The sequence below is a fragment of the Sylvia atricapilla genome, chromosome 21 (assembly GCF_009819655.1).
Source record: "Sylvia atricapilla isolate bSylAtr1 chromosome 21, bSylAtr1.pri, whole genome shotgun sequence".
NCBI lineage: Eukaryota > Metazoa > Chordata > Aves > Passeriformes > Sylviidae > Sylvia > Sylvia atricapilla.
The window spans coordinates 4,215,835-4,227,908 of NC_089160.1; the positions used below are offsets into that span (position 1 = coordinate 4,215,835).

Below are 12,074 nucleotides of genomic sequence, written 5' to 3' on the forward strand. Positions count from 1 at the left end.
ACCCCAGGACTGGACACAGGGTACTCCTAGGTGCCATGGGCACCCTTTTAACTGCACATTAGAACAGTCTGAGACAATTACCAGAGATCACCCCCAGCAAACAGTGCTCCTGCCTTTTCTCCCTAACCAGCTCAGCTCTGCACCTTGGCTCTCCTGTGCAGCTCAAACACTCCCAGGAAGCTTGCCCAGGGTGCAGCGGGGAAGGTGAGCCAGGGCTGATCCCCACAGCGTTGAACACGTCCAGGACACGTTTATCAAGACTGGAAAGTATGTAACAGGTGAGCCAGCACCTCTTGCCGTGAGTGCCATCGCAGCGCTGCGCCTGTGCCAGGATGTTTGCCCTTCTCACTCAGCAGCCTGATAAAAACACCACTGCACCCTCCCACTGCTTTTCCCTTTCCAGGGTGTGGGTGTTCCTAGAGCTGGGCCTGATTCTGTCCCCTGGGAGCTCCGTGCTGGGAGTGGGATCCCTGAGCGTGTGCACGCTGTAGACCACTATCAACAGGCAGGGGTCACCTGCCTGCCCCAAGGATCCCAGAGCCAGGACATGTGTGTGGCACACGTGCAAACACGCCCAGCAGAGCCAACAAAGTCGTGGGTCTGCATCTGGGCACCAGGAGACAGCACAAAGGAGAAGGTGTTGGCAGCTACCCTGGAAAGCAGCTCCTGAGTACACATAAAGCCCTGTATCCAAACATTTCTGCCCAGGCTCACTTCTGCCATCAGCAGAGCCCAGAAATGCTCAGTCACAGGTTTCAGCCAAGCCACTTACAAAAACTACCAACAGCTTCAGCACCCTGACCCCAGACACCTTCCCTCTGCACTGACACCTCCCTCCACAGGCCTAGGAAAGCAGAAGCACAGCCATAGGGAAAGCTCAGAAACTTTTAGAACTCATTGCACAGCCCTGGAACTTCCCTTTGAAGAGACTGGCTCAGAGAAAGGCCATAATGTGACTTCTTGTATTTTCAGGTGAGGAATGCCAAAGCTCTGTTGCATGGGGTGTGAGGAGGGGGAATTGCCAAATCCAAGCACTGGTGATAGCAGCAGGCAAAGGTCAGGGAGAGAAGTGCTCAGAGGGAACAGATCTCACAAAAACTCCAAGGAACCATCACTCCCCCTCCTCAACAGCAGGCAGCACTGGTCAAAGGTGCTCAGAAGAAATGCAGGACAAGCAGCTGCAGCTCCTCTTTCTAACCTTTCTTGGTTTGGTCTTTGCTTTTTTTCCCTCCTAGTGTCTGGCAGGAGGAACAGGGAGGCCCCCCATCCCCTGAGACCTGCACCAGCAGCCTCCCTGCCCCCTTGGAGCCCCAGCGAGGTCAGACACAGAGCACACTGTGCTCATCCAGCACCCCAAGGCAAGCCCTGCCCACGCTCAGGTACGAGAGACAGGTGTCCTCCTCCACCTCTGCTCGTGGGGAAGAATTTCTCCAATCCCCTTTCCACCAGCACCTCTTCCTTCGGTCATCCTACAGTCCAGCTCTCCTGCTCTTTCCACATGACAAACACAGAAAAGGCAAACATTTGAGAGCACACGGCCCACTGAGCCTCACCCACACTGAGGGCTCACACCAGGGAGATCTTTCTCCATGACTCCCAGCCCTTCAAGCCTCTGGAGCACTCAGGGCAACTTCCAAGATACAAGAGCCTGCACTCCACAGCCACAGTGCTGCCTCCCGGGATGGCTGCAGCCCCTGTGCTGAGTGCTGCTGTCCGCATGGGCCACGAACCATCACACACATGGAAAGTCACCAGCTACAACACACTGACATTTCTGCCTCAGTCAAAGCCTTTCAAAACATCTTGTCCAGTTTGACGTTTAAGAACCATTCTTGGTTGGCATCTTTGCCAAATCTCAAGTGGCAAAGGGAGCCAGAAATACGAGAACGTTAAGCGCTTTCTGGAAAGAAAGAAAGAAAGAAAAAAAAGCCAAAACCAAACAAACTCCACACCCACAGCACAGCCCTGAGCTGCACCAATGACTCGGCGCCCCAATGGCCTCTGCCATGGGATGGAGGAGCAGTGGAGACAGGCACCGGCAGGACACTGCCCAGCGATGCCACAGAGGCATGCCTGGGGTGGGACATCGGCCTCCTTGGAGAGGACAAGGCCAGCTGCTGGAGAAAGCCGGCAGGGCGCAGGACAGACACCTTTTCCAGCGGATGGGAACGGCGGCATCCCGCACATCACGGTGCCGCTCCGGGCACGGCCGCAGCCCCGCGATCAGCCCCGGCCTCTCGCTGGCTGGCGGGGCACCCCCCGGCCCTCGGCCTTCCAGCCCACGGGCCGCGCTGCAGCGCGACCGCCCAGGGAAGCTTTGTGCGGGCAGCTGCCCGCTCCCTTCCCGCTGCCCCCGCCGGGACCACCAGCCGCTGCCGGGGGAACCGGAACCCGGCGATAACGAAAGGCTCGGGGAGGCGCCGCAGGTGGGATGCTCAGAGGCGGGCGGCCCTCCAGGACCCCTGAGCTCTCCCGACCACGGGGTACCTCCAGCAAGGCCCGTGGGACCCCACGGAGCCGGGCCTCGCGGCGACGCCCTCCGACGAGCAGAGCTCTTCCCCGCTCCCCCGAAGACCACCCCGTCCCGTGGAGCCCCCCCGCGGGCCCGGTGCCGGTGGGGTCCCGGCGGGGCTGCCCGTGAGGCGGTGGGCGCTCACCTGCAGACGGGGCGGCCGCAGCCCCGCACGCGCCCGGCCCTCACACAAAGCCGCGCAGCCACGGCCGGCGGGACGCCGAGACCCCGCCCCCTCCCGCGCCGGCCAATCGGCGCCCGTCCTACCCCTGACCACGCCCCTTCCCCGGCGGCGCCTCTCCTGCAGCCCCTCGCCCCGGCCTCCCGACCCGCGCACCGCCCCCTAATCTGCATACCACACCCACCTCGTTTGCATATCCCCGCCCACCCCTGCATGCCCCGCCCTCCCCGGTGCCGGTCCCGGTGCCGGTCGCGGTGGCCGTGGCGGTACCTTCGGGCCGGTACTGCGCGATGATGGTCACCGTCTGTCCCGCCCGCTTCAGCGCCGCCGCCGCCTGCTCGTGGGTGGCGTTGCGAAGGTTCACGCCGTTCACCTGCCGGGACAGAGCGGTTCCGCTGAACCAGACCCATGCGGGCACGAATCGAGGGGGTCTGCCCTGCGCCTCGGCCCCGCTGCCCCGCCTCTGTACCGGTACCCACGGTAGCCACACCCTCAGAGATCCATCATTCTGCCACTGCAGCCCCGGTACCACTCCTGGTACCGGCACTCCCAGCACCGGTATCCCCGGTACCTACCCCTGCGCCACGGGCTGCCCCCACCGCAGGCACCCCGGGGATGTGTCAACACACCGGGACCGGGATGGATCCTACAGAGCTGTGCTTCGGGTGGCAGGGGACAGGTAACCGACCACTCGGGGCTATGGGAGGCCAGGAAGGGGTTGGTGTCCCACCAACTCACCGAAAGGATGCGGTCTCCCCTCCGCAGCTCCCCGCTGAGGTCAGCGGGGCCTCCAGCCAGGATGAAGGACACAAAGATCCCCTCGCCATCTTCCCCTCCAACAATGTTGAAGCCCAGGCCAGTGGAGCCTTTGTGTAGGATGATTTTCCGGGGCTCCCTGGAAGGACACAGAAGGGACAGGGAGACATCAGGGTGAGGGAGCAGCAAAGCTGGTGACAGGTTTTTCTGTGCCCAGGGTTCACGGCACACTGTTGGGGCTGGAGTCACCCAAGTGCAGCCTGGTGTGACTCAGCCCTCAGCACTGTGGAGACTGACAAACCAGAAGAGGTGGCAGGCGGTGTGACATGAGACGTAGCACGGACGGAGACAGAGCGTCCACCGTGAAATGGCACACAGAAACACCGAACTGCATGGTGGCATCAGATGCCATGAGCCAGGAGAGTGTGATAAAGCCCCTCCACAGCATGGCAAGCATGCCTACAACCCCATGCAACTCTCCAATGCCACAGACCCTGCACAGCTCAACAGAAGTCCTAAATTTTTTGATGATGACTTAATTCTGTCACAGCTCAAACAATAGGCAGGCAAAAGCAGGAAGGTGGCCTGGAATTGCAAAACTCCTGCATCAGTTTTTGTCTGGGAGAAAAAAACAATGTGATGTGAACAACGGTAGCTCCCAGCTCAAGCTCTGGATTGAAATAAGGAATAAATGATGCCAGACAATTAGCACAGGCTGGTGGTGATTGTCAGCCAACGTGATACTGGAGACCATCAGTGTGTCCGCTGTGGCTGGATCCTGGGCACTTCCTCAGGTACCACAAGGATCAAGGGCCTGACATTGAGCTCCCCAGCCTGATCAACCATTCTGTCAATGCTCTGTCAAAAGATTCTCAACCCCAAGTCCTCAAGATGTTACCAGTGCTTGGCTTAGGGGCAGTTGTGAGGGGGCAGGGAGGGCTGCAGCCATCAGTCTCTCTGCAGCAAAGCTGTGCCTAGGGCTAGAGTTGTCTCAGGGGAAGAAATAGGTCAGGTTTCTGGGTCTGCAAACCCTGCCTCCAACCAAGACATGAACTTGCTCTGCCCCTTGGGTTTTGCTGCTGCCCAAGCAGCAGGAAGTACAAACTCAACTGAGTGTAGGAGGAAGCATTCCCAGCATCTGTGAAGACCAGACAGTTTTGTGGAAGGTAAAGAGACCCTACAAGAATAAGGAGAGGAAATGAAGCCCCAGGCAGGTGTATCACAGGTCTCAGTCATGACATGCTCTCTTGGCTTCCATCCACCTCACAGGAGGCATGACATGGATCCTCCAGGCAGATCCCATGCTGAATGTTGCAGTGCTAACACTGGGACCTCAGCACAGAGCAGCTGAGGGGATCCTGTGGGGCTGTGCTGGGTCTGGGTTGCAGTGGTGGAGCTCACTGGAAAACAGATTCTTTGGTTCCCAGCCCTAAGTGCTGCAGGACATGAGGGAGCCACATCCACATCTAAGCAGCACTTGTGCCCATGGAAGGGGGAGAGGGGGGATACTGGACCTTTGCTTTCCCTAAGAAATGGCTGGCAAGAGCCTTATGGAAGACAGCTTCTTTTTCAGGGCAGCTGCTGCCCTTCCCCACCCCAGTGAGTGACACTTGGACCACACTGGTCCCAGTGCACGATCTGGGTGCCAACAAACCTGCAGTGATGACACTGTCCTGGGGAGTCAGTGATGCACATGAGGCTTTCAGCACTGTCTTGGGAAGCACAAGGGAAGTGCTGAGACCACTGCAGGCTGTGGATCAGCTGGGCAGCAAGAGGCTGTGTCTGGGCACAAGGGCCCTGTGGTGCCAGCTTGTCTGCAGTGGGGCCCTCCACAAGGCAGCACCATCCTCTAGTGGCCACCAGCACGTGCTGCACCAGGGCCACTGCCGAGCCATCGCTGTGCCACTGTCACTGCAAAGCCACTGCTGAGCCACCAGAAAGCCCTGACCGTACCATTGCCACCGCCAAGCCACTTCTGAGCCATCACTGTGCCACTGGCTTTGGCCAGCCTAAGCTGGGTTACTCTTTCTGTTCCCTAGCCACAAATGGGGATGCTGGCACATGTGAGAAGAGACAGCCTGGTGGGACCAGGGTCTCTGGTGTGTTTTCCAAATATTGGGACTCAATCCCTTCTGTGTTGCACTGTAATGGCAGACAGCACTGCTCCTGCCTGTGGCATCATCCCCCAGCGCCCTGACAGCACAGAAGTTGCTACACCTGGTGAGGATGCAGTGCCAGAAACAGGCTCTAGAACTGGCATCAATGGTGCTGAGCCCAGTGGGAGAGGTGGGGTGTGGGTGCAAGGCAGTGCTGCACAGGTCAGGGTGTGCAGAGACACCCAGCTGTGGCTGAGCACCAAGAAGTGAGAAAGCCTTGTGACAAAGATGAGTGCAGACACTCTCCAGGAGGATGGCAGACCTGACAGCAGATGGCAAGTCAGGGTGTCCCACTTCAGCATCCACCACTGACCTGCAGAATGGGAGAATCCTGGACAAACTACTGCATCTTCCACTGTAGACACACTCCCTAAAACAGCCTGCAACCTTGTTCCAAACCGCAGAGCCAGCCCTAAGCCTAAGTCAGGTGTTGGTCCATAGAAATCAGCCTAAGCCCTACAGTCCTGGCCCTGGGGATAGCACGTTCAGAGCACTGGCCCCAAGGCTGTGATAAGAAGAGGGTGAGCTGTAAGAATCAGCTGGTAGAGCAGAACTTTCCAGGTCTTGCTCTCCCATCCTCAGCTTGAGGCTTTGGAGAAGTTTTATGCTGCATTTAGGCTTACAGCAATGTTTTCTTTGTGCTCCTCCTTATTTCCTGGCTTCAGGAAACAAACCTGAAGCATGAAGGATTCTGCTGGGGTAAAGAGGGCTCTTTACCAGGGCTGGACAGGAGGCTGGCAGTCATTGAAATGGTACCTGAGTGCAGGTGATTTGGGATGTCAGTCTCAGGGATCACGGGAGCAGCCCTCCTTGTCTAGAAGAGTGTGCTCCCCCTGGCCCTTCACCCCTGGCACCTGGGGACATCCTGGGGACCTGTGGCACTGCTGGATGGCACCATAAGAGCAGGGAACACCTTGTATTCCAGGTATTGTAAAATAAGCAAGAGAACGCAACTGAAATGCAATTGTGTAAGGCTTGTGAAAGTGTAGGAGAGGGAATGGAGAGGGAGTGAATGCAGCAAGCCAGAGACTGACACAGCAGGATTGGTCTCAGGGGCTGAGCACAGAGCTCATTATGGGGACCTCAAGCATTGCACCATGCACCTATAAATGCCCTTTCGAGGCTCTGCACTGGCAGTGGGGACGATGTCAAGCCACCACAGAGGGGAAATGAGGGAATAAGAAAGAGCATGATAGGGATGCTCGTGCCTGGTACTCACCTGGTGAAGTCATCGTCTCCGATCATGTGCCGAGGGATGGGGGAGTACCGTGAGGGAGTCACCTGGGGAGGGATGGGATAGGCAGGCTTGCTCTCAACGCTGCCCAGGTAGCCCAGACTGGAGTTATGGCTTATGTGGTTGTCAGCCAAGGCTGAGAAGGCTGCAGGGGAGGAGAAGGTCATCAGGAGCAGAAATCCATTCACAATGAGGACATGGAGACCAGCCCAGCCTTGCTCCCCAGCCCAGCACTCTCAGGTGCCCCAGAGCCCCATGTGCCCAGCCATGGCCAGCAGCCAGAGGCGTACGTACTGCTGGCATAGTCGGGGGGCGCGTACATGTCGTTGAGGTGAATGTTGCCAGGCTTGGCCACTTTCAGGTACACCATGTCAGAGGTGTTCTTCAGGGCGGCCACTGCCTCCTCGTGCCGCACATCCTGCAGGTTTGTGTTGTTCACCTGGCAGAGGGAAAGGGCTGGGTGACACGGCTGAGCAGGAGGGCAGGGGTCAGTGCAGCGCTACAGGAGTGGTTTTCCATAGGGGAGGTGCCACAGTAGCTCCAGAGGAATGATCCCATCACCTTGGGTTTGGCCCTCCTGCCTGCAGCTGCTACTGTGCCTGCCCTCCTACAGCAACATGCCAGCAGGAGCCCCCAGGGAGGAGGGGTGAAGCTGCTGACAGGATGGGTGCTGGGGTCCAGGATCAACACCGCATGACAGTGGAAGCTGTTCAGCTTCACCTCACAGCTGGCTGTGGCCATGGGGCTTACCGCAAGCAGCCGGTCCCCGATCTGCAGGCGCCCATCCTTCTGGGCAGCACCTCCCTCGATGATCTTGGTGATGTAGATGCTGTTATCCCCAGGGATGTGCTGGTTCCCGATCCCCCCTGCAATGCTGAACCCCAGGCCTGATGGAGAGTGAGAATGCCGGTGAGGGACAGACAGATAGACAGAGTCGTGGGCTGGCACCACAGCCCCTGTGCCTCACTGGGCTTTGCACCCTGCCCAAAGTCAGCAGGCAATGGGCCACCCCGCTGCTGCCTGTGCACTGCACTGTGGGTCTGTCCCATACCCTGTGCCCCACAGCATTCCACACTGCTGGGCCACCCTGCAGCATCCTGAACTGTGCTGGTGCCACCTTGCATCCCACACCCCCCGTGAGGCTGCCCTGCATCTCATGCCATCTCACACCGAGGGGTGACCCCACACTGTCCTGTGGGGCAGTGGGGCACCCTGGTCAAGTGAGCAGAGTGAGGGGTTCACCTTTGGGGCCCTTCATCAGGTTAACCTCCATGATGGTCTCTGGTGGGGGCTGCCGGCGGCGCACCACAAGCCGCACCACGGGGCCTGCTTCCTTCAGGGCCTCCACAGCTTTGCTGTGCACAACCTCAGAGACGTCCACGTCGTTCACCCGCAGCACGCAGTCGTTCACCCTGTGGGCACAGCACGGCCCTCAGCATCTCTGGGGAACCACCAGCCCGTGCCACCCTCCTCTGGTCACCTCTGCCACCCTCCTCCAGCCACACAAATGAGAGTTGCTCAAGCTGGCCAGATCATGCCCTACTGGGGTGAGAAAGGGGTCCCTCCCAGAGCAAGGGAGAGCAGAGCTGGTTCCTATAGTGCAACCCTGATGGGGATGGGAGATGAGAAGGAAGCTGGATCCCTGCCCTGGGCTGCAGCGGGATGGATGGGAGCAGGAGCCTGATACAGGGAGGGGAGGATGGGTGGCTACAGACCACCTGGTGACCAGAGATGGTGGACATCCCTGTCCTGAGGGGATCTGGCTGTGGGAAAGAGACACACGGAAGCCAGGAATCCATGTCAGGGAAAGGGGTTAGGCCTAGAGGGTCCATGCAGAGATGCTGGGTGACAGCCTGGCTGCTCCCCCAGCCCTGTACTCACCCTAGACGGCCATCCATGGCTGCCGCTCCCCCGGGGATGATCTTGGTGATGAAGATACCCGGGTCATCTGGAACATGGGGGTTGTCGATGCCTCCCGCTATGCTGAAGCCGAGGCCGGAGTTACCCTGCGGGAAATCAAACGCCGCGTCTTTCCCCCATGGACAACTGCTTCCAGCCCTCCTGATATGGTTACCCCCAGCCGTGGGACTGCCTGGGGCACAGGAGCCCTTACAGCATCTATCACACCCCGGGGTGCCCGGCTCAGGGGGTGCTGGCCGGAGGAGAGGCTGGCGTTCCTCAGCTGAGTGCTCGGCGCAGCAGCGTGGAGCACTGAACAGATGGAGGGGGAGAGTGGGAGCCGCCGAGGACCTCCCTCAGCACCGCGTCTCCACGGAGAGACTCAGGCAGGCGGGGAGCTGGGGGAAGAGGAGGTGGTCCTTGGCGGAGAAAGCCTCCCCTAGCTGGCTGCTCCCCAGGAGGAGACACCGATGCCGCAGCCTGCACAGAGCAGCGGGGATTGTGCCAGTCAGCAGCATCCCACTCCTGCCCCCTGCACCCTGGGGTGTAGCCCTGGCACAGAGCCCAGCTGGGGACCAGCAACGCTGATGCCAACATTTACAGGTTTGGGTGGAGGTGGCTATCAGGATGGAGTGAGCTCTCCAGTTCTCCTTTTCCACACAGACGTGCTTGGAGCATCACTTGAGCTTCTCCTGCCGAATGATGCCTGGGGGGAATGCAGGGACCCCAGCTCATCTCCAGGCCATTCCCCCAGCATCTCCAGACCGAGTGGCTGTGGCCCTGCACTGCCTCTCCCACTTGCAGGATCCTCATTAGTGACACACTCACAGGCGCTGCTTCCAGATCCATGCTTGATGCAAGTGGACAATTCCTGCCTTTTTTGCTCTGCCTTGAAAATCAGATGGCTTCTCGCCTTGTTTCCTCATGTGGAAGAGCTGACACTTAGTCACATATTATTGTGCCTGCCTCTCTCATACACGAGCAGGCTCAGGCCAAGCTCTCCTGGCTGCCCATGGCTCCAGTGCTCAGTGAGAGGTGAGGGGGTGCTCTGCTCTTCCAGGGGTCCTGTGGCTGAGAGGGTCACACTGGAACTCCACCTCCCCAGGATAATCTAGCACCGACAGCCAGCTGGGGCTTGCACTTCTCCCCAGCAATTTTGCCCCAGCATCAGCTCCGGCAGTGATGCAGAGCTGGCTTTGTGATGCTCATGACACAGCACCAGGAGCCACCAATGCCTGTCACTGTGCTGGATGCTCTCTGGCCAGCTGGGATTTGGCTGGTATGTGACACAGAGGCATTCAATGGTAAAGGGTGTGAGGCTGCTCTCTTTCCTCTGTGCTGGGTTCTGATTACCCTGTGCCCAGCTCTAAAAAGCCCCTTACTGTCACAGGGACCAAGCCTGGCCGCAGCAAGGCAGGTGAGATTGCAAAATGATCTCCAGCCATTTGTTGTGCCTGTCTATGGGAGGCCCTGGGTTGGCTACAAAACCTGGAAATTATCTGGGAGGTGTTAATTTTTATTTTCATAAGCCTCAAAAAGGAGTTCAAGGGATTTCTTAGCTGGGTTGATGCCAGGGCAGCTCCTGCTGTGGACACATTTATGGTGGGTAAACACAAGACCATGTCTCTCTGCAGATTGTATTTCTGCTATTATTGCCCCAAAAATGCTGCTGCATTTATTCTTGCCTTTATAACAAAGACAAGGATTAATAACAGTGACTGACCAGCGATTTTGGGATACACTGAGGTCAATTCTGGAATCCAAAGACCCCAGCAGGGGCACAACCTCACCTGCAGGCACCAGGGTGCTTCTCCTGCATTAGGACAGGATTGTTGTATCCCACTGTGGACCAGGTGAAGGGGAAGGACCTGGAAATGATCTATGCTAGCTCAGGCTGATAAGCAGTGAGATTTCCTCATCGTTTCTTGCTGTTGAAGAACGAATTACTGCTTGGGGCTTTGAAATGGGGGCATCAATGAGTGTTGCCTCTCTGTGTGCTCCTGCCAGCTCTTCCCCCGTTCCCACCACGGGCTGAGGCCAGAGGATGCTCTGAATCCCTGAAACAAGGCTTTTGCCTGCGATTTGGGCCCGGAACAAGAAGCATTTAGCCCGAAAAGGAAGGAACCTCTGGGCTGGTTTCGTCAGGCACGCCGGGGAAGCGGCGGCTGAGGCGGCAGCCCCAGATAACCTTCCGTCCACCCACCTCCGTGATGCAGAGCCAAGGGAAGGAGGGAGATGACTAAAAGCAGAGAGGAACAGAATAACGAGTGATGCGTCTTCTTCCCCTGCAATGCTGGCCACGCGAGGCTGAGGCGCCCGGCACGGCAGCGAGGGGGAGGCAAGGTGTGCTGTGAGCAGCCAGAGCTCCCACCACTGCCATTCCCAGCCGGCACTGCCTCTCCGAGGAACCCCCGGGCCAGCTTTTCTCCCTGCCTCTCCATCCTTCCTCCCCTGCTGCTTCCTGGGCGACAGGAATGCCAGAAAGCCCTTCGTGCCCTGTGTGATGCTGGATAAACCCCACAAAGGAGGCGAGCTGATTCTAGCCACGGCTGCTGTGGGCGCACGCCATCACCTCTGTGTTGCCAACAAATAGGTTTGAGCAGGAACTTCCTCCATCGTGGTTGGTTTTACTAAAAGAACCTGTTCTGGCGGCTTAGCATTCCAAGGCTGTGTGCCCCAGGGTGACAGGGAGCCTGGTGGCAGGGGTGGCTTTGGTGTCTGTGCCCAGGTGTGGGCTGTACCCACCTGTGCCTGCACAAACCGAGCTCCCTCACCTCTGTTTGGTGACAAAGGCAATGACAAAGAGCCTCCCCCCATGCTCTGCGCTGGTGGGTTGTGGGGGTGAGGGTGTGAAAGAGGCAGGCAAGGGAGAAACCCTCCTCCCTCCTTTCTGGAGGGGAAGAGGGGAGCAGCAAGCCCACCAAGCAGGTGCAACACCTGTGAAAGCCTCCAGAGAGAGCAGGGAGCAGAGAGCAACCTCTCCCCATCAGCTGGGGATGCGTGGGGGGCCAGCTGTGCCCGGGCTGGGCGAGTGGGAGGAGGCTGCTGGAGGGTGAGTAAGGAGTACTTACCCTTTCCAAGACGATCTCTTCGTATTTGAACATCCCATCGCTGCCATTCATCTGGAGAGAAAGAGACAGCGTGTTACGACTCTCTGCTGGTCCTGGAGGAATTTGTTTTTCCTCTCTGATAGCTGAACATGAGGAATCCAACCCAAAAGCTGCACCATCACCACTGAAAAAAAAAACCCCTTAAACATGCCCTGAAATTAAACCGTGTGCTGCTTTTCTCTCTGGGCATGAGCCAAAGCCCACTGACTTTAATGCACTTCTGTGC

The 12,074-nt window shown here is 58.3% G+C and overlaps 1 protein-coding gene across 3 annotated transcripts in view; it reads right to left on the reverse strand.

Annotated features, from left to right (window-relative positions):
• DLG3 (discs large MAGUK scaffold protein 3) overlaps window positions 1-11,860 on the reverse strand; it is a 28,285-nt gene extending 16,425 nt beyond the window's left edge. For 2 of the 3 annotated variants that reach the window (XM_066334030.1, XM_066334029.1), the window contains exons 1-8: window positions 11,810-11,860; window positions 8,721-8,845; window positions 8,082-8,251; window positions 7,590-7,726; window positions 7,134-7,278; window positions 6,825-6,984; window positions 3,432-3,588; window positions 2,964-3,066 (exon numbers count right to left, since the gene is read on the reverse strand). In XM_066334030.1, coding sequence (XP_066190127.1) covers window positions 2,964-3,066; window positions 3,432-3,588; window positions 6,825-6,984; window positions 7,134-7,278; window positions 7,590-7,726; window positions 8,082-8,251; window positions 8,721-8,845; window positions 11,810-11,860 — 1,048 coding nt within the window. Of the gene's footprint in view, window positions 1-2,657; window positions 2,679-2,963; window positions 3,067-3,431; window positions 3,589-6,824; window positions 6,985-7,133; window positions 7,279-7,589; window positions 7,727-8,081; window positions 8,252-8,720; window positions 8,846-11,809 lie in introns of those variants that run through there. The other variant, XM_066334032.1, reaches the window with a different exon arrangement.
• Between the last annotated feature and the right edge of the window lie 214 nt (window positions 11,861-12,074).